This window comes from Ranitomeya imitator, chromosome 2 (genome assembly GCF_032444005.1).
Source record: "Ranitomeya imitator isolate aRanImi1 chromosome 2, aRanImi1.pri, whole genome shotgun sequence".
NCBI lineage: Eukaryota > Metazoa > Chordata > Amphibia > Anura > Dendrobatidae > Ranitomeya > Ranitomeya imitator.
This window is the reverse complement of record NC_091283.1, coordinates 846,492,659-846,514,245: the sequence shown is the minus strand read 5'-3', so window position 1 is coordinate 846,514,245 and position 21,587 is coordinate 846,492,659. Positions and strand designations below refer to the sequence as shown.

General features: G+C 48.1%; 2 protein-coding genes across 2 annotated transcripts in view; one reads left to right on the top strand and one right to left on the bottom strand.

Moving 5' to 3' along the window:
- Positions 1 to 13,869, top strand: part of NRAP (nebulin related anchoring protein) — a 141,859-nt gene extending 127,990 nt beyond the window's left edge. The window contains exons 36-42 of the mRNA XM_069754339.1: positions 2,266 to 2,370; positions 4,201 to 4,299; positions 4,909 to 5,013; positions 5,856 to 5,963; positions 10,959 to 11,270; positions 12,573 to 12,722; positions 13,406 to 13,869. Of these exons, the coding sequence (XP_069610440.1) occupies positions 2,266 to 2,370; positions 4,201 to 4,299; positions 4,909 to 5,013; positions 5,856 to 5,963; positions 10,959 to 11,270; positions 12,573 to 12,722; positions 13,406 to 13,501 (975 nt within the window). The 3' untranslated portion in view covers positions 13,502 to 13,869. The remainder of the gene's footprint in view (positions 1 to 2,265; positions 2,371 to 4,200; positions 4,300 to 4,908; positions 5,014 to 5,855; positions 5,964 to 10,958; positions 11,271 to 12,572; positions 12,723 to 13,405) is intronic.
- A 3,149-nt stretch (positions 13,870 to 17,018) lies between these two features.
- The window catches only part of HABP2 (hyaluronan binding protein 2), a 61,647-nt gene continuing 57,078 nt past the window's right edge, over positions 17,019 to 21,587 (bottom strand). The window contains exons 12-13 of the mRNA XM_069754337.1: positions 21,067 to 21,206; positions 17,019 to 17,453 (exon numbers count right to left, since the gene is read on the bottom strand). Of these exons, the coding sequence (XP_069610438.1) occupies positions 17,289 to 17,453; positions 21,067 to 21,206 (305 nt within the window). The 3' untranslated portion in view covers positions 17,019 to 17,288. The remainder of the gene's footprint in view (positions 17,454 to 21,066; positions 21,207 to 21,587) is intronic.

Here is a 21,587-nt window from a genome sequence, read left to right as displayed (position 1 = left end):
ATCCATATCTTACCACAGAGAAGACCAGACTATATACGAGCCGCGTCTTCATCCCCAGTGAAATGTTCCTCGATTTGAAGACCTTGTCCAGTGACTTCATTATTGATTTCCCCAGGGCGATTCTCCTATTGACTTCCGGTGTCGTCGCTGCATCTTGTGTGATCATAGATCTGAGTAGGTTGAAGTTCTTTACAACTTCCAGTTTGTCGCCGTCCATCTCAGATTTGTCCCGGTCGTACCTGGCAGTGGTCAATATCTTTGTCCTCTTTGTATTGAGTAGCAGTCCCATGCTGGAGCTTTCCATCTTGACCCTCCGTAATAAGTCCTTCACTCCATCTACGCTTGTTGTTCTCTGCGTATTTAGGATTGAGGATGGTTTGTCCAGCAATTTTGATTCCTTCTTCTTTTTCGGGAATTCCATCGTTCCTGAATATAATGTCTGCGTATAAACTGAAGCGGAATGGTGACAGGATGTCTTCTTGTCTGACGCTTCGCTCTACTTTGAACCATGCCGTGTCGCCATGTCCCGTTCAGACTGTCGGCAATCGCATCTCTTGTTCCTCGGCCTTCTCTGAATCCTGCCTGTTCCTCTGGCCGCTCTTTATCAGTAAGGCTGTGACCGTGTTTGTAGGATCTCCGGTAGTATTCTGCTTGTATGAGGTATGAGCGCCATAGCCCAATAGTTTCCACAGCCAGTAACATCTCCCTTCTTTGGAATTGGAATAAACACGGATCTTGTCCAGTCTTTGGGCCATTTACCAGTTGTCCATATCTGTTGACCAAGGCGAGTGATGGCATCTACTGCGGCTTCAGAAGACTTTATTAGCTCTGTTGGAATATTGTAACATCCAGAAGCGTTATCACAGCGCCGACTTGGTCTTTCAGCATGTTCGGTTCGTTCTTGTAGACATGCTCAGTGTCCTCTCCTTCTTTCCTTGATCTGTTCTGGCTCAGTAAGTTTCTCCCCGTTGGCGTCTTTCATCATTACCACTCTTGGTTGAAACTTTGGTCGTATGTCTTCCTGGTCTTCCCCTTCAGATGTTCACATTCTGTCTCTTGTACTGATCTTTTGGTAATACATTTCTTTGTCTGCTCGAATGGCTCTTTAATCTTTTACTGATGTTGTCTGTATCCTGCTTGTTACCTTTTGGCATTCGTTTTTTCTTCGATGATCTTTAGGGTCTCTTCTATTGACCATGGCTGTGTGGGTCTCTTCTGCCTCTTGTTTATTGTCTTTTTGGCTTCTTCAGTAATAATAGTCTTTATATGACTCCAGGAGTCATCACGTTTTCCTTCATCTGTGTCCAGTAATATAAATCGGTTGTGCAGACTGTTCCAAAAAACTTGAGGTATGCTTGTCAAATCGAAGTTGGAAATGACCTGTCGTTGAGTCTGCGTATCTTGATTCTAATCTTTTCTTTCCAAAGTTCATGATCAGGTCCACATTCAGCTCCTGGCCTTGTTTTCACGGTTATGATCAACGACCTCCAACTTTGTTGAACACATATGACATCAATTTGATTCTTATAGGTCCCGTTCGGTGACGTCCATGTCTACAGTCTCCGTTTGTGATTTTGGAAGAAGATGTCCATGATGGACAGTTGATTTTATAGTGCAAAAGTCAATGAATCTTCCTCCAGTCTTGTTTCAATCATCAACTCCAAAGTTTCCAATGACGATTCCATGTTTGCCGTGGCCCACTTTGGCACTCACGTCTCCAATGATAACGAGAACATATCATATTAAACATCTCGAAAATCTTCTGAAAAGTTATCTTACTCTTTAAATGTTATCAGCTTGAATACCCCTTTAATTCTGATCTGTTTGGCATAGAGAGGCAGTCTACTGTATGACAGCTTCTGGCCACGAGAAGGTCTGTGCACCTTAGAGAAGGTCTGTGCACCTTTAGAGAAGGTCTGTGCACCTTAGAGTGGTCACCAGGTAGGACAAGTGATTGCGAGGCAGCTAACAATTCTGCACAACATACAAGGAGCAGAAACCCCATCCTGCGCCTGGTCTGTGACCCCTGATGGCAGCACTTGTCAACCAGCATCTTATTCACATTCATTACAAGAAATCAGAGTGAAATAAACTTATCTGAATCTGCTGATCATAATAATGTAATATTAATTCCCCCGCGACCGACCCGTCCAGAATCTGCTCTATTATTTAATGGCTTCTCTCGTTTACTGGGAAACATTGTATATGATGCTTCTCCTCCGGGAACTTGCATGAATCTAATTATCCTTCTCTATTCTCCCACAGTCACGATACAAATCAGATCTAAACTTCCTAAGAGGTGTGGGATGGGACACGGCGGGATCTCCGCATATTCAAAGTGTGAAGAAAGCCGGAGAGCTGATCAGTGAGGTAAGAAATCCGGAAAGGGTGTTCTATACGATAATACTCCCACAATGTACAAGAATATAAGTACTATAATACTGCTCCTATGTACAAGAATATAACTACTATAATACTGCTCCCATGTACAAGAATATAACTACTATAATACTGCTCCTATGTACAAGAATATAACTACTATAATACTGCCCCTATGTACAAGAATATAACTACTATACTACTGCTCCTATGTACAAGAATATAACTACTATAATACTGCTTCCATGTACAAGAATATAACCACTATAATACTGCCCCTATGTACAAGAATATAACTACTATACTACTGCTCCTATGTACAAGAATATAACTACTATAATACTGCTCCTATGTACAAGAATATAACTACTATAATACTGCTTCCATGTACAAGAATATAACTACTATAATACTGCTCGTATGTACAAGAATATAACTACTATAATACTGCTCCCTATGTATAAGAATATAACTACTATAATACTGCTCCTATGTACAAGAATATAACTACTATAATACTGCCCCTATGTACAAGAATATAACTACTATAATACTGCTCCTATGTACAAGAATATAACTACTATAATACTGCTCCTATGTACAAGAATATAACTACTATAATACTGCCCCCTATGTACAAGAATATAACTACTATAATACTGCCCCTATATACAAGAATATAACTACTATAATACTGCCCCTATGTACAAGAATATAACTACTATAATACTGCTCCTATGTACAAGAATATAACTACTATAATACTGCTCCTATGTACAAGAATATAACTACTATAATACTGCTCCTATATACAAGAATATAATTACTATAATACTGCCCCTATATACAAGAATATAACTACTATACTACTGCCCCTATGTACAAGAATATAACTACTATAATACTGCCCCTATATACAAGAATATAACTACTATAATACTGCCCCTATGTACAAGAATATAACTACTATAATACTGCCCCTATGTACAAGAATATAACTACTATAATACTGCTCCTATGTACAAGAATATAACTACTATAATACTGCTCCTATGTACAAGAATATAACTACTATAATACTGCTCCTATGTACAAGAATATAACTACTATAATACTGCCCCTATGTATAAGAATATAACTACTATAATACTGCCCCCTATGTACAAGAATATAACTACTATAATACTGCCCTCTATGTACAAGAATATAACTACTATAATACTGCTCCTATGTACAAGAATATAACTACTATAATACTGCCCCTATGTACAAGAATATAACTACTATAATACTGCCTCTATATACAAGAATATAACTGCTATAATACTGCCCCCTATGTACAAGAATATAACTACTATAATACTGCTCCCTATGTACAAGAATATAACTACTATAATACTGCCCCTATATACAAGAATATAACTACTATAATACTGCCCCTATGTACAAGAATATAACTACTATAATACTGCCCCTATGTACAAGAATATAACTACTATAATACTGCCTCTATATACAAGAATATAACTGCTATAATACTGCCCCCTATGTACAAGAATATAACTACTATAATACTGCTCCCTATGTACAAGAATATAACTACTATAATACTGCCCTCTATGTACAAGAATATAACTACTATAATACTGCTCCTATGTACAAGAATATAACTACTATAATACTGCCCCTATGTACAAGAATATAACTACTATAATACTGCTCCTATGTACAAGAATATAACTACTATAATACTGCTCATATGTACAATAATATAACTACTATAATACTTCAATTCTTAAATATTATATTATTTCCTTACAGAACAAATATCGGCAGAATCCCGGATCTTTGCCTTTTACTGCAGTTACAGATTCTCCTAGTCTCCTACATGCCAAAAACAGTTATCAGCAGTGCAGTGAGGTAAGAGGATCAGGATATCTGTCTAATGGCTTTTCTCTGGAGTATAATACAGGATGTAACTCAGGATCAGTAATGTCCATCATCAGTGTCTGGTGATTGCTCATCCCTCAAGATACTGATGATGGAGGAGACGGGCAGGTAGTGATGATGGAGGAGACGGGCAGATAGTGATGATGGAGGAGACGGGCAGATAGTGATGATGGAGGTGACGGGCAGATAGTGATGATGGAGGTGACGGGCAGATCCTGATGATGGAGGAGACGGGCAGATCCTGATGATGGAGGAGACGGGCAGATCCTGATGGGATTGAGATTTCTCTTTTCTTCGGTCACTTTGTATTTTGTTAGTTGCTACATATAAGCCATTAACCCCTCTCTCCCCGGACGCTTCACTTGCTGTGTTCTGTGGAGTGACGGTTGTGATCTCGGATCGGGTGAGCGCTGCTCTTCTGTTTCTGGATGACACTTATTATAATGCAGCACTGTACGTTTCCTCTACGAGCTGCTATCTGTAAGGACTGATGCCGGTGCGGCACCTCTTTGATTTTTCTTTCTCCCCTGCCTATAACTTTTGCACAGTGCTGTATCTCCTCCATATTTGTGTTTCCAGAGATTGTATAAATCAGGGGATCAGGACTCGCTGCACAGATACACGTTACCTGCAGATCATCCCGATTTCATCCGCGCTCGGGTCAACGCCTCTCAGATAAGTGACGTACGTTTCATTCTCTGTTTGGATTGATGACATTAGGGAGAAATCTTTCCTTTCTTGTGTATCATGTCCCAGTGATCTCTGGATCTGGGATATCAGACCTGTCACAATACGGGTCACCTTCCGTTGTTGCTGCTCATAATTTACACTGCAGGCTTACTCTATTTCAGCTAAGATCCGTGACTTGTCTATTAGCGTGTCATGTCGTCTGACGTCCTCCCACCTCATGACTTGTCTATTAGCGTGTCATGTCGTCTGACGTCCTCCCACCTCATGACTTGTCTATTAGCGTGTCATGTCGTCTGACGTCCTCCTCCCACCTCATGACTTATCTATTAGCGTGTCATGTCGTCTGACGTCCTCCGGCCTCATGACTTGTCTATTAGCGTGTCATGTCGTCTGACGTCCTCCCACCTCATGACTTGTCTATTAGCGTGTCATGTCGTCTGACGTCCTCCCACCTCATGACTTGTCTATTAGCGTGTCATGTCGTCTGACGTCCTCCCGCCTCATGACTTGTCTATTAGCGTGTCATGTCGTCTGACGTCCTCCTCCCGCCTCATGACTTGTCTATCAGGGTGTCATGTCGTCTGACGTCCTCCGGCCTCATGACTTGTCTATTAGTGTGTCATGTCGTCTGACGTCCTCCTCCCGCCTCATGACTTGTCTATTAGCATGTCATGTCGTCTGACGTCCTCCCGCCTCATGACTTGCTCATTTTTCGGCTCATATTTTGCCTCATATTTTATGACTGAGCAGTGCTACAGTGTAAAGCATAAGAAACATCTATGGACACAAAGATTTGGATTAAAATGATTTTCTGTTGTTTGTTTTGATTTGGGCAGAAAGCGTACAGGACCCTGTGGGAGCAGTGCCGTGCGGGGGGCTATGACCTGCGTCTGGACGCCATTCCTTTCCAGACCGCAAAAGCATCCAGGGAGATCGCCAGTGATGTAAGATGTGGGATTATGGGGACGACTGTGGTTATTATTATTATTATTATACATTTATATAACGCCATTTATTCCATGGCGCTTTACATGTGAAAAGGGGCAAATATAGACAAGCACAATAAACATGAGTAAAGCAAGGCAAACACCAGTACAGGAGGAGAGAGGACCCTGCCCGCGAGGGCTCACAATCTACAAGGGATGGGTGAGGATACAGGAGGAGAGGACCCTGCCCGCGAAGGCTCACAATCTACAAGGGATGGGTGAGAATACAGGAGGAGAGAGGACCCTGCCCGCGAGGGCTTACAATCTACAAGGGATGGGTGAGAATACAGGAGGAGAGAGGACCCTGCCCGCGAGGGCTCACAATCTACAAGGGATGGGTGAGGATACAGGAGGAGAGAGGACCCTGCCCGCGAGGGCTCACAATCTACAAGGGATGGGGGAGGATACAGGAGGAGAGAGGACCCTGCTCGCGAGGGCTCACAATCTACAAGGGATGGGTGAGGATACAGGAGGAGAGAGGACCCTGCCTGCGAGGGCTCACAATCTACAAGGGATGGGTGAGGATACAGGAGGAGAGAGTACCCTGCCCACGAGGGCTCACAATCTACAAGGGATGGGTGAGGATACAGGAGGAGAGAGGACCCTGCTCGCGAGGGCTCACAATCTACAAGGGATGGGTGAGGATACAGGAGGAGAGAGGACCCTGCCCGCGAGGGCTCACAGTCTACAAGGGATGGGTGAGGATACAGGAGGAGAGAGGACCCTGCCCGCGAGGGCTCACAATCTACAAGGGATGGGGGAGGATACAGGAGGAGAGAGGACCCTGCCCGCGAGGGCTCACAATCTACAGGGGATGGGGGAGGATACAGGAGGAGAGAGGACCCTGCCCGCGAGGGCTCACAATCTACAAGGGATGGGGGAGGATACAGGAGGAGAGAGGACCCTGCCCGCGAGGGCTCACAATCTACAAGGGATGGGTGAGGATACAGGAGGAGAGAGGACCCTGCCCGCGAAGGCTCACAATCTACAAGGGATGGGTGAGGATACAGGAGGAGAGGACCCTGCCCGTGAGGGCTCACAATCTACAAGGGATGGGGGAGGATACAGGAGGAGAGAGGACCCTGCCCGCGAGGGCTCACAATCTACAAGGGATAGGTGAGGATACAGGAGGAGAGAGGACCCTGCCTGCGAGGGCTCACAATCTACAAGGGATGGGTGAGGATACAGGAGGAGAGAGGACCCTGCCCACGAGGGCTCACAATCTACAAGGGATGGGTGAGGATACAGGAGGAGAGAGGATCCTGCCCGCGAGGGGTCACAATCTACAGGGGATGGGTGAGGATACAGGAGGAATGAGGACCCTGCCCGCGAAGGCTCACAATCTACAAGGGATGGGTGAGGGTACAGGAGGAGAGAGGACCCTGCCCGCGAGGGCTCACAATCTACAAGGGATGGGTGAGGATACAGGAGGAGAGAGGACCCTGCCCGCGAGTGCTCACAATCTACAAGGGATGGGTGAGGATACAGGAGGAGAGAGGACCCTGCCCGCGAGGGCTCACAATCTGCAGGGGATGGGTGAGGATACAGGAGGAGAGAGGAACCTGCCCGCGAGGGCTCACAATCTACAAGGGATAGGTGAGGATACAGGAGGAGAGAGGACCCTGCCTGCGAGGGCTCACAATCTACAAGGGATGGGTGAGGATACAGGAGGAGAGAGGACCCTGCCCACGAGGGCTCACAATCTACAAGGGATGGGTGAGGATACAGGAGGAGAGAGGATCCTGCCCGCGAGGGGTCACAATCTACAGGGGATGGGTGAGGATACAGGAGGAATGAGGACCCTGCCCGCGAAGGCTCACAATCTACAAGGGATGGGTGAGGGTACAGGAGGAGAGAGGACCCTGCCCGCGAGGGCTCACAATCTACAAGGGATGGGTGAGGATACAGGAGGAGAGAGGACCCTGCCCGCGAGTGCTCACAATCTACAAGGGATGGGTGAGGATACAGGAGGAGAGAGGACCCTGCCCGCGAGGGCTCACAATCTGCAGGGGATGGGTGAGGATACAGGAGGAGAGGGTAGAGCTAGTTGTGCGGTGGTTCAGCAGACTGAGGATCACTGCAGGCTGTAGGCTTGTCGGAAGAGGTGGGTCTTCAGGTTCCTTTTGAAGGTTTCGATGGTAGGTGAGAGTCTGATGTGTTGGGGTAGAGCGTTCCAGAGTAGGGGGAAGCACGGGAGAAGTCTTGAATGCAGCTGTGGGAGGAAGAGATGTAAAGAAAGAGATCATGAGAGGATCGAAGGTTGCTTGTAGGTAAGTACCGGGAGACGAGGTCACAGATGTATGGAGGAGACAGGTTGTGGATGGCTTTGTATGTCATGGTTAGGGTTTTGAACTGGAGTCTTTGAGTAATGGGGAGCCAGTGAAGGGATTGGCATAGGAGAGAGGCCGGGGAATAGCGGGGGGACAGGTAGATTAGTCAGGCAGCAGAGTGTAGGATGGATTGGAGTGGTACCAGAGTGCTAGAGGGGAGGCCAGAGAGTAGGAGGTTGCAGTAATCGGGGCGGGAGATGATAAGGGCGTGGTTTGTGGTTTCATGGTCAAGGAATGCACGGATCCAGGAAATATTTTTGAGTTTGAGTTGGCAGGAGGAGGCAAGGGCTTGGATATGTGGCTTGAAAGAGAGGGTAGAGTCGAGGATCATCCCGAGGCACCAGGCGTATGGGACTGGGGAAAGTGGGCAGCCATTGACATTGATGGATAGGTCGGGTGGAGGGGTAGAGTGAGATGGGGGAAAGATGATAAATTCTGTTTTGTTCATGTTCAGTTTTAGAAAGCGAGCAGAAAAGAAGGATGAGATAGCAGACAGACAGTGTGGGATATTGGTCAGTAAGGAGGTGAGGTCAGGTCTGGATAGGTAGATCTGTATGTCATCGGCGTATAGATGGTACTGCATACCGTGGGATTCTATGAGCTGTCCGAGGCCGAAGGTGTAGATGGAGAAGAGTAGGGGTCCTAGAACAGAGCCTTGGGGAACACCGACTGACAAGGGGCGAGGTTAGGAGGTGGTGTGGGGGAGGGAGACACTGAATGTTCGGTCTGTTAGATATGACGAGATCCAGGATAGGGCCAAGTCTGTGATGCCAAGGGATGAGAGGGTCTGTAACAGGAGGGAATGGTCCACAGTGTCGGAGGCAGAAGACAGGTCCAGGAGGAGGAGGACAGAGTAGTGTCGCTTGCTCTTGGCAGTTAATAGGTCATTGGAAACTTTAGTTAGGGCAGTTTCAGTTGAATGATGTGTTCGGAAGCCTGATTGTAACCGGTCAAAGAGGGAGCAGGAGGAGAGGTGGGAGGACAGTTCAAGATGGACATGTTGTTCCAGTAGTTTTGAGGCATAAGGGAGAAGGGATATCAGGCGATGGCTAGACACAGAGGATGGGTCGAGGGAGGGCTTTTTGAGGATGGGTGTGATAGAGGCATGTTTGAAGGATGAGGGGAAGACACCAGTTGTGAGTGAGAGGTTGAAGAGGTGCGTCAGGGTTGGGATGAAGACTGTGGCAAGGTTAGGGATGAGGTGGGACGGGAGCGGGTCAAGCGTGCAAGTGGTGAGGTGTGATCTTTACAGGAGGGTGGAGAGCTGATCATCTGTCATGGTGGAGAAGCTGGTTTTGGAGGAACAGGGTTGAACAGCTAAGAGGGGCATTGGGGGCTGTGGACCAAAGTTTCCTCTGATCGTATCGATCTTCTGCTTAAAGAAAGAGGCAAAATCTTCAGCAGAAATGAGAAGGGAGGGAGAAGGTGCTGGGGGACTGAGTAGAGAATTGAAAGTGTTGAAAAGCTGTTTAGGGTTGTGAGATAGGGAGGATATGAGAGATAAGAAATAAGTTTGTTTTGCGGAAGTGAGCATGGACTTGAAGCTGGGAAGGGACTGCTTGTATGCAATGAAGTGGTTGGCAGAGCGGGATCTCTTCCATCTCTGCTCAGCAACCCTGGAAGCCCGTCTCAGTTCTTTGGTCAGACAGATCAGCCAGGGCTGCCTGTTGATTGTATGAGTTTTGCTGTGCGTAAGGAGGGCGGCTGAATGAAGTGCTGCTGTTATTGTGGTGTTATACAAAGTGGCCGCAGCATCTGTGTCATGAAGGGAGGCTCTGTCTGTAAGAGGCAGGAGGGACTCAGAGAGTGAGTGCTTTGAGATTTCTGCGAGGGTGAGTGAGTTTGTGGAGTGGGGGTTGCGCACTAGGAGAGGAGAGGGAAGAGAATGGGGGAGGGGTGAGTTAGTGAGATTAGTAAGGGAGCAGAAGCGGGTGAAGATGAGGTCCAGCGTGTGGCCATCTTTGTGAGTGGCCGCAGAGGAAAATTGAGTGAGGCCAAAGGAGGCAGTGAGGGATAAAACTTTAGAGGCAGCTGGGGTGGAAGCGTCAATGGGGATATTGAAGTCACCCATGATGATAGTGGGGATGTAAGCAGAGAGGAAATGAAGTAGCCAGGTGGTGAAGTGGTTGAGAAAGGTGGAGATGGCTAGTTCTGGGGGGCGGTAGATGACAGCCAGCTGGAGGTTGGAGGGGGAATAGATGCGGATGGAGTGCACCTCAAACAAGGGAAGGGTAGCAGAGGGTGGTAGCAGAATTGGAGTAAAGGAGCAGGTATCAGACAGGAGCAATCCAACCCCTCCACCACGTTTGTTTCTGGAGCGATGAGTGTGAGAGAGGTGGAATCCGCCATAAGAAAGTGCAGCTGGAGAGGTGTAGCTTGTAGTGGTTTTCTATTCCATTACCTTACATTCAATTCCAGTCTAATTCAAGTGTAATTCAAAGTATTGGTTTACGATTAAGGATTAGGATTAAGTCAGATGTCTCCTTAGATTCAAGGAGCCCCATCTTGGAAAGTGAAGTGTCATTGGGGGCTGTCGCCCTGGATATAAGCTCCTCTACTAGGGGGCATCACCTCTGCCCAGGGGCATTTGGTCCTTTGCTTTAACATCACTTTTCTGCTGCAGTTCCGCTACAGAGAAGCCTTCGTGAGGGACCGGGGGCACCAGATCGGCTTCCGCAGCATCAGCGATGACCCCAAAACGCAACACGTCATGAGAATCAGCAAATTGCAGAGCGACCGCGAATACAAGAAACGCTCCGAAGAGGCGCGGTCCAAGGTGCGGACTCATCTGGATCAACCGGCATTCATCCAAGCCAAGAAGAGCCAGGAGCAGGCGAGCGACGTCCACTACCGCCAGCACCTGCACCAGTACACGTGCGACCCGGAGCAGCTGACGCTGAAACATGCCAAACAGGCGCACGGACTGCAGAGCGATGTGAGTGCCATCGACCAGAACAGAACCAGTGCTGAACCAGGCCCGTGCTGAACCGGGCCAGTGCTGAATCGGACCCGTGCTGACCCGGACTAGTGCTGAACCGGGCCAGTGCTGAACCGGGCCAGTGCTGAACCGGGCCAGTGCTGAACCGGGCCAGTGCTGAAGCGGGCCAGTGCTGAACCGGACCAGTGCTGAACCGGACCAGTGCTGAACCGGACCAGTGCTGAACCGGACCAGTGCTGAACCGGACCAGTGCTGAACCGGGCCAGTGCTGAATCGGACCAGTGCTGAACCGGGCCAGTGCTGAACCGGGGTAGTGCTGAACCGGGCCAGTGCTGAACCGGGGTAGTGCTGAACCGGGGTAGTGCTGAACCGGGCCAGTGCTGAACCGGACCACTGCTGAACCGGACCACTGCTGAACCGGACCACTGCTGAACCGGGCCAGTGCTGAACCGGGGTAGTGCTGAACCGGGGTAGTGCTGAACCGGGCCAGTGCTGAACCGGACCACTGCTGAACCGGACCACTGCTGAACCGGGCCAGTGCTGAACCGGGCCAGTGCTGAACTGGGCCAGTGCTGAACCGGGCCAGTGCTGAACCAGAACAGTGCTGAACCGGACCAGTGCTGATCCGGACCAGTGCTGATCCGGACCAGTGCTGATCCGGACCAGTGCTGAACCGGACCACTGCTGAACCGGGCCAGTGCTGAACCGGGCCAGTGCTGAACCGGGCCAGTGCTGAACCGGGCCAGTGCTGAACCGGGCCAGTGCTGAACTGGGCCAGTGCTGAACCGGGCCAGTGCTGAACCGGGCCAGTGCTGAACCAGAACAGTGCTGAACCAAACCAGTGCTGATCCGGACCAGTGCTGAGCCGGACCAGTGCTGAACCGGACCAGTGCTGAACCAGACCAGTGCCGAACCGGACCAGTGCTCAACTGGACCTGTGCTGAAACGGGCCCGTGCTGAAACGGGCCAGTGCTGAACCAGGCCAGTGCTGAACCCGGGCCAGTGCTGAATCGGGCCAGTTTTGAACCGGACCACTGCTGAACCAGGCCAGTGGTGAGCCAGACCAGTGCTGAACCGGGCCAGCGCTGAACCGGGACCAGTCATGCTATGGGGTCGTCTATGACCAAAGACTATGGGGCTTGACTATGAGGGTCATCTATGAGGCTCATCTACGGGGGTTGTCTATGGGGCTCATTTATGGGGGTCGTATCGATCAGAGTAGTCTATGGAGCTCGTGTTTGGGGCTAATTGTCCGCCCCTCCTACCAATAGTAATTGTGATCTGATGTTATGAATTCAGGTTAAATACAAATCTGATCTGAACTGGATGAAAGGAGTAGGGTGGACGCCCCCCGGGTATTACAAGGTGGAGCTCGCCCGCCGGGCTGCTGAACAGAGGAATGCAGAAGACGGAGAGCGGCAGCAATCAGCAGAGAGAGACTGCGCAGAAGTAGGTAACCCGAACAGAGAGGGGCAGAGAGCGACTGCGGACACTCGGGGTAATGACACTGACACTCGGGGTAAATGACATTGATACTCGGGGTAAATGACACTGACAATCGGGGTAAATGACACTGACACTCGGGGTAAATGATACTGACACTCGGGGTAAATGATGCTGACACTCGGGGTAAATGACACTGACACTCGGGGTAAATGATACTGACACTCGGGGTAAATGATACTGACACTCGGGGTAAATGATACTGACACTCGGGGTAAATGATGCTGACACTCGGGGTAAATGATACTGACACTCGGGGTAAATGATACTGACACTCGGGGTAAATGATACTGACACTCGGGGTAAATGATACTGACACTCGGGGTAAATGATACTGACACTCGGGGTAAATGATACCGACACTCGGGGTAAATGATACTGACACTTGGGGTAAATGATACTGACACTTGGGGTAAATGATACTGACACTCGGGGTAAATGATACTGACACTCGGGGTAAATGATACTGACACTTGGGGTAAATGATACTGACACTCGGGGTAAATGATACCGACACTCGGGGTAAATGATACTGACACTCGGGGTACAGGACAGTGACACTCGGGGTACAGGAATATGACTATCTCTCTCGCACCGCATCCATCTGACTCGTTTCTTGGTTTTCTCAGGGTGGAGCGGACGCAGAATCTTTCGGTGATATAAACAGAGACGCCTCCGAGATTCTTCAAGTAAAACGGAGAAAAGCTCTTCCTATGAAGAAGTGAGGGCGCTGATCCCGCGGTGTCCGGTGATGTTGTGGACTCGCCGGGCGGCTTTTCCTTCTTCGTATTTTCCTGTATTATGGAAACGTTGTCGTTATCATTAATATAATTATTTATTCTCCCGGTGACCTCGCAGCGCCGCTCCTCTCCTCTAGAGGGCGGTGTATTGTAGTGATGTATGTGACTAGTCACACCGGTGCCTTGTTCAGTGTCTGCCCACGGTCACAGAGTCCGGTGGAGGCCGCCGCAGTGGATTGCGCTGTAGTACTTACTGTAGGACTGGCAGGATCAGTTTTCATACAATCCAAAGAATTCAAGAAATATTTGTAGAATTTTTGATTTGTTTGTACAGAATAAACACAATTAATGAAGCCACTGTGTCAGTCTCTAGGACCGTGCAGGATGCATTAGGCTAGACAATGACCTCACGGTGGGCCAGACCCTAAGGGTCATAGGTCATGGGTATCAGTTTAGGAGTTGATTGATCATTCAAGCAGTGAAAGTAGTTACATAGTATCTGTGAGGGGCGGAGCTTGTAGCATCCATTATTTGGACACCCCCGATTGGTCGGTTTAGGGACTGATTAGCGCCCTTCCTTCCGACTGTAGGTGATACATAGTCGCTGCTTCATGGTGATGTTGCACATTTATTGGCTTCTATCTACATCTTCTCCATGAGAACACGGCTATGATCAGTGTCTCCAGTTACTGCCAATGTCTGTTGTAGTCTCAGTCTGGCATCCAACCCCTGTCTTTCCCCCATGCTTTACACTGCAGCTCTGCTTGCTCAGATTGGCTTGTGAGTACAAGAACCAGGTGAGCACTAGATGATTCCCAGTGCAATAACTAAAAAAAAAAACATCAACTAAAACACCAATGAGAGAGGGAGGTTTATTAGAAAACTGCTGCTCAGACTGGGGGGAGGAGCCTCTGCACATGGGAGGAGCCTCAGTACATGGGAGGAGCCTCTATAAGGACCTCCGTTTGTTGTAGTTATCTCTTCGTGATCATTCAAGGGGACGGTCCTGAGACCACCAATTGCCCAGTTCACCTGAATTAGGGAAAGAAGTGTGGAGAATAAGGGGCCGGAGTGTGGAGAATAAGGGGCAGGAGTGTGGAGAATAAGGGGCAGGAGTGTGGAGAATAAAGGGCGGGAGTGCGGAGAATAATGGGCAGGAGTGCGGAGAATAATGGGCAGAAGTGTGAGAATAAGGGGCACGAGTGTGGAGAATAAGGGGCAGGAGTGTGGAGAATAATGGGCAGGAGTGCGGAGAATAATGGGCAGAAGTGTGAGAATAAGGGGCAGGAGTGTGGAGAATAAGGGGCAGAAGTGTGGAGAATAAGGGGCAGGAGTGTGGAGAATAAGGGGCAGGAGTGTGGAGAATAAGGGGCAGGAGTGTGGAGAATAAGGGCAGGAGTGTGGAGAATAAGGGGCAGGAGTGTGGAGAATAAGGGGCAGGAGTGTGGAGAATAAGGGGCAGGAGTGTGGAGAATAAGGGCAGGAGTGTGGAGAATAAGGGGCACGAGTGTGGAGAATAAGGGGCAGGAGTGCGGAGAATAAGGGGCAGGAGTGTGGAGAATAAGGGGCAGGAGTGCGGAGAATAAGGGGCACGAGTGCGGAGAATAAGGGGCACGAGTGCGGAGAATAAGGGGCACGAGTGTGGAGAATAAGGGGCAGGAGTGTGGAGAATAATGGGCGGGAGTGCGGAGAATAAGGGGCAGAAGTGTGGAGAATAAGGGGCAGAAGTGTGGAGAATAAGGGTCAGGAGTGTGGAGAATAAGGGGCAGGAGTGTGGAGAATAAGGGACAGGAGTGCGGAGAATAAGGGGCAGGAGTGCGGAGAATAAGGGGCAGGAGTGCGGAGAATAAGGGGCAGGAGTGCGGAGAATAAGGGGCAGGAGTGCGGAGAATAAGGGGCAGGAGTGCGGAGAATAAGGGGCAGGAGTGCGGAGAATAATAATAATAATCTTTATATAGTGCCAACATATTCCGCAGCACTTTACAGTTTACAGTTAATAAGGGGCAGGAGTCTTGGAATAACGGATAGTGCTGGGAATATTGAGGGGTCACAAAAACTTCATGGATTTGTCAATAAAACAACATATGGAATGTTTTTAGAAACAGCAACTAAAAGAGCGAAAATACTGAAGAGGTAAAATGAGAAAACCAAAACTTGTTTCCGCCTCAGAACTTTTGGCCACAACTTATTTACTTTAATATTGGTAACAAACATTGTTTTTATTGTTATTATTGATGATTTTGTAAACTTTGATAATTTCTGTAGTCTCTTCTGCGATGTCGTGTTGCCTTAACCCTTTGCCTGCCAGTCTGAGTGATCTACACTGTGTGCAGAATTATTGGGCAAGTTGTATTTTGATCACATGACACTTTTTATACTTGTCGTCCTACTCCAAGCTGTTCAGGCTGAGAGCCAACTACCAATGCAGTAAATCCGGTGATTGCATCTCTGTAATGAGGAGCGGTGTTGTCTAATGACATCAGAACCCTATAGAAGCTGTGCTTAATTATTAGGCAACTTCCTTTCCTTTGGCAAAATGGGTCAGAAGAGAGATTTGACGGCTCTGAAAAGTCCACAATTGTGAGATGTCTGCAGACGGAGCAGTGGTCTGGAAATTGCCAAACTTTTGAAGCGCGATCACCGAACAATCAAGCGTTTCATGGCAAATAGCCAACAGGGTCGCAAGAAGCGTGTTGGGCAAAAAAGCGCAAAATAACTGCCCATGAATTGAGGAAAGTCAAGCGTGAAGCTGCCAAGATGCCATTTGCCACCAGTTTTGCCATATTTCAGAGCTGCCACGTTACTGGAGTAACAGAAAGCACAAGGTGTGCGATACTCAGGGACACGGCCAAGGTAAGGAAGGCTGAAAAACGAGAAACAGAAGATAAAACGTCAAGACTGGGCCAAGAAATATCTGAAGACTGACTTCTCACAGGTTTTCTGGACTGATGAAATGAGAGTGACTCTTGATGGGCCGGATGGACGGGCCGGAGGCCGGATCAGTAAAGGGCAGAGAGCTCCACTCCGACTCAGACCCAGCAAGGTGGAGGTGTGGACTGGTATGGGCTGGGACCATCAAAGATGGACTTGTGGGACCTTCTCGGGTTGAGGATGGAGTGACGCTCAACTCCCAGACCTACTGCCAGTTTCTGGAACACACTGCGTTTTACCTGCGGATTTACCGAAGATTTCTTGCGCTTTTTGTGCGGATTCCACCTGCGGTTTTACACCTGCGGATTCCTATTGAGGAACTTGTGTAAAACGCTGCGGAATCCACACAAAGAATTGACATGCTGCAGAGAATACAACACAGCGTTTCCGCGCGGTATTTTCCGCACCATGGGCACAGCGGATTTGGTTTTCCATAGGTTTACATGGTACTGTAAACCTGATGGAAAACTGCTAGTTATTAAAAAAAAAATCTGTCTTTTTTTTTCTTACATCTCCTGGTCCTGACCCATAATATGCTGACATAGATTTAAAGGAGGAGGACGACATAAATAAAAGATAAAGTGTATTATGGAAATATTACAATGTATCATCCTGATATAACCTATGACCTGACTGAAGGAAGGATATCACAAGTCGCAAAACTGCATTTCTATAAACGGTGTCCAATGCAGCCACTACAGGGTTAATTAGGATGCTGCATGTGAGGAGACCCCACAGATTACCAGTCACCCAGGAGTCTGATGTGCCCCCGGACTGTGACTGCCACGATGTATTCAGGGTCTTGTGTCGGTCACGTCGCGCATGATTCCGGATTCTGCTCTTAGGGATTGGACTTCATGTTGTTTTCGATCCATGGAAGGAATCTGTAGACGTGTGTGTAGACCCCGGGCTTATCCTTCACTCCGCACTTCTCTCCCCAGCTCACCACTCCGGCCACTTTTGTCTGACCATCAAGTTCACAGGCGAGGGGACCCCCGGAGTCACCCTGCAAAGGCAAGGATAAGATCCATTCATCCAGGAAACTGGCACAAGGACAAGTTGTGCCCTATGTGTCTGGTGGCACTGATTATAGCGTAGGATCGTGGCAACGACCACTGAAGCACATGATCACTGTCCCATTCAGTGGCCCCTAGATCACCAGGGATGCTCAGTGGGTATCTGGAGAATTCCACGGGACCACCAGAGGTAATTCAGGATAATTACAGAACTCTAATGAGTGACCACTGAATTATCCATCTCCAACTGACCAACAGGCACAGAGTCCACCTCACAAGGAATCATTAGTGGACGACCACGGAAGGACAAGGGAAAGCCACTATTCACTGGGCCACCAGAAATGACTGATGACGTATTGTGGAGGATGACTGCAGATGGCCCTGAACCCCAAAACTAGGCAGACTTGTATATCAGTGTATCAAAGGAGAGCAAGACCACCAGGTCACTACTCTGATACATCATCGGGGAATTAATCACTACATCACATGTGACCGGACACCACAAGAGCATATCACCACAGATGGCACATGGAACCACTATATCACCAGGAACCACCGGGGATCATATAATTCACTTCTATATCACCAGGGGTCAGATACTGCACCACTATATCACCAGGAACCACCAGGGATCATATACTGCACCACTATATCACCAGGGGTGAGATACTGCACCATTATATCACCAGCGATCATATACTGCACTGCTATATCACCAGGGGTCAGATACTGCACCACTATATCACCAGGAACCACCAGGGATCATATACTGCACCACTATATCACCAGGAACCACCAGGGATCATATACTGCACTTCTATGTCACCAGGGGTCAGATACTGCACCATTATATCACCAGGAACCACCAGGGATCATATACTGCACTTCTATATCACCACGGGTCAGATACTGCACCACCAGGGATCATATACTGCACTTCTATATCACCAGGAGTCAGATACTGCACCACTATATCACCTGGAACCACCAAGGATTATATACTGCACTTTTGTATCACCAGGGGTCAGATACTGCACTACTATATCACCTGGAACCACCAGGGATCATGTACTGCACTTCTATATCACCAGGGGTCAGATACTGCACCACTATATCACCAGGGGTCAGATACTGCACCATTATATCACCAGCGATCATATACTGCACTGCTATATCACCAGGGGTCAGATACTGCACCATTATATCACCAGGAACCGCCAGGGATCATATACTGCACTTCTATATCACCAGGGGTCAGATACTGCACCACTGTATCACCATGGGTCAGATACTGCACCACTATATCACCAGGAACCACCAGGGATCATATACTGCACCACTATATCACCAGGGGTGAGATACTGCACCATTATATCACCAGCGATCATATACTGCACTGCTATATCACCAGGGGTCAGATACTGCACCACTATATCACCAGGAACCACCAGGGATCATATACTGCACCACTATATCACCAGGAACCACCAGGGATCATATACTGCACTTCTATATCACCAGGGGTCAGATACTGCACCACTATATCACCAGGAACCACCAGGGATCATATACTGCACTTCTATATCACCAGGGGTCAGATACTGCACCATTATATCACCAGGAACCACCAGGGATCATATACTGCACTTCTATGTCACCAGGGGTCAGATACTGCACCATTATATCACCAGGAACCACCAGGGATCATATACTGCACTTCTATATCACCAGGGGTCAGATACTGCACCATTATATCACCAGGAACCACCAGGGATCATATACTGCACTTCTATATCACCAGGGGTCAGATACTGCACCACTATATCACCAAGAACCACCAGGGATCATATACTGCACTTCTATATCACCACGGGTCAGATACTGCACCACCAGGGATCATATACTGCACTTCTATATCACCAGGAGTCAGATACTGCACCATTATATCACCAAGAACCACCAGGGATCATATACTGCACTTTTGTATCACCAGGGGTCAGATACTGCATCACTATATCACCTGGAACCACCAAGGATTATATACTGCACTTTTGTATCACCAGGGGTCAGATACTGCACTACTATATCACCTGGAACCACCAGGGATCATGTACTGCACTTCTATATCACCAGGGGTCAGATACTGCACCACTATATCACCAGGGGTCAGATACTGCACCACTATATCACCAGGAGTCAGATACTGCACCACTATATCACCTTGAACCACCGGGGATCATATACTGCACTTCTGTATCACCAGGGGTCAGATACTGCACCATTATATCACCAGGAACCACCAGGGATCATATACTTCACTTCTATATCACCAGGGGTCAGATACTGCACCACTATATCACCAGGGATCAGATACTGCACCACTATATCACCAGGGATCAGATACTGCACCACTATATCACCAGGGGTCAGATACTGCACCACTATATCACCAGGAGTCAGATACTGCACCACTATATCACCTTGAACCACCGGGGATCATATACTGCACTTCTGTATCACCAGGGGTCAGATACTGCACCATTATATCACCAGGAACCACCAGGGATCATATACTTCACTTCTATATCACCAGGGGTCAGATACTGCACCACTATATCACCAGGGATCAGATACTGCACCAATATATCACCAGGGATCAGATACTGCACCACTATATCACTATTGAACACACGCTGGCCCACTATATCACACTGCACCACTATATCACCAGGGACTAGACACTGCACCACTACTATGTCACCAAAAATAAAAAGACAGACAGTGGATGGCACTAGAGTGTATAGTTTGTATAGTTTTTACACGGGTCTTGGACTTAGCAACTTTAGACAACCAGGTGTCACGTAAGCTTAGGGTGTGCGGGGCTCTGCATAAATAGCAAAAAGCTAAATAGTCCACAGCAGAAGAAGAAAAATATATGCGGCACTCACCCAGTAGAAGCTGTATAAACGTGCTCTTTATTGGACCCGTTGAAGCACACTTAGTGCGAAACGGCCGTCGTCCAGCCTCCATCACCGCACCCTCCTGTACACCTGATGTCCTAATGGATGTACGCACATTTCCTTTCCAATAAAGAGCACGTTTATACAGCTTCTACTGGGTGAGTGTCGCATATATTTTTCTTCTTCTGCTGTGGACTACTATGTGACCATTGATCATGCACTGCACCACTATATCACCAGGGACTAGACACTGCACCACTATATCACCAGGGATCAGATACTGCACGACTAGACACTGCACCACTACTATATCACCATTGATCATACACTGCAGCACTATATCACCAGAGATCAGATACTGCAGCACTATATCACCAGAGATCAGATACTGCACCATAAGAGTCTCTTTCTTTGCATGATTTGTGGAACCATTGATCCCACATTTCTGTAAACAACACTGGTAATGATTGGCAATCACCAAGAAGAAATGATGATGAAGATGAGCGATCAGCCACTGTACAAGGGAGAACAGAAGTTACGGCAAGGATTCCCTATATCAGCTTGTAGTCTGGGACCCTTATAATGTGCAGGGATTGACTTAAGTGGTGTTCCCTTTAGTAGAGACCCTAACACAGAGACATACCTGACAGGCGTCTATCCCCCCCTCAGGGACCCCAGCGCAGAGCATACTGCTGTCAATCAGCTTCCCATAGGATTTGGCATCGGAGCAGTTCGTTTCGGAAATCACTTGGACAGAAGCATCAAGAAGATAAGCGGTCTGACCTGTCAGAGACAACAGCGGATCAGTCAGAGGTGTCCTAGGGCAGGGGTCCCCAACTCCAGTCCTCAAGGCCCACCAACATGTCATGTTTTCAGGATTTCCTTAGTCTTGCCCAGGTAATAATTGCATCACCTGTGCAATGCAAAGGAAATCCTGAAAACATGACCTGTTGGTGGGCCTTGAGGACTGGAGTTGGGGACCCCTGTCCTAGGGGAACAGAGTAAACTGTGACAGGACAGAGACCGGCGGACAGAACCTCTGCCTGCAGTAATATAAGCCCTAATAGAGAGGAGAGGATCCAGAGGGGGAGGAGGGGGATGCAGCTGCAGCTTTACTATCTCTCTATATGAGGGGTCAACTATTCCTGCCAACATCATTTCATG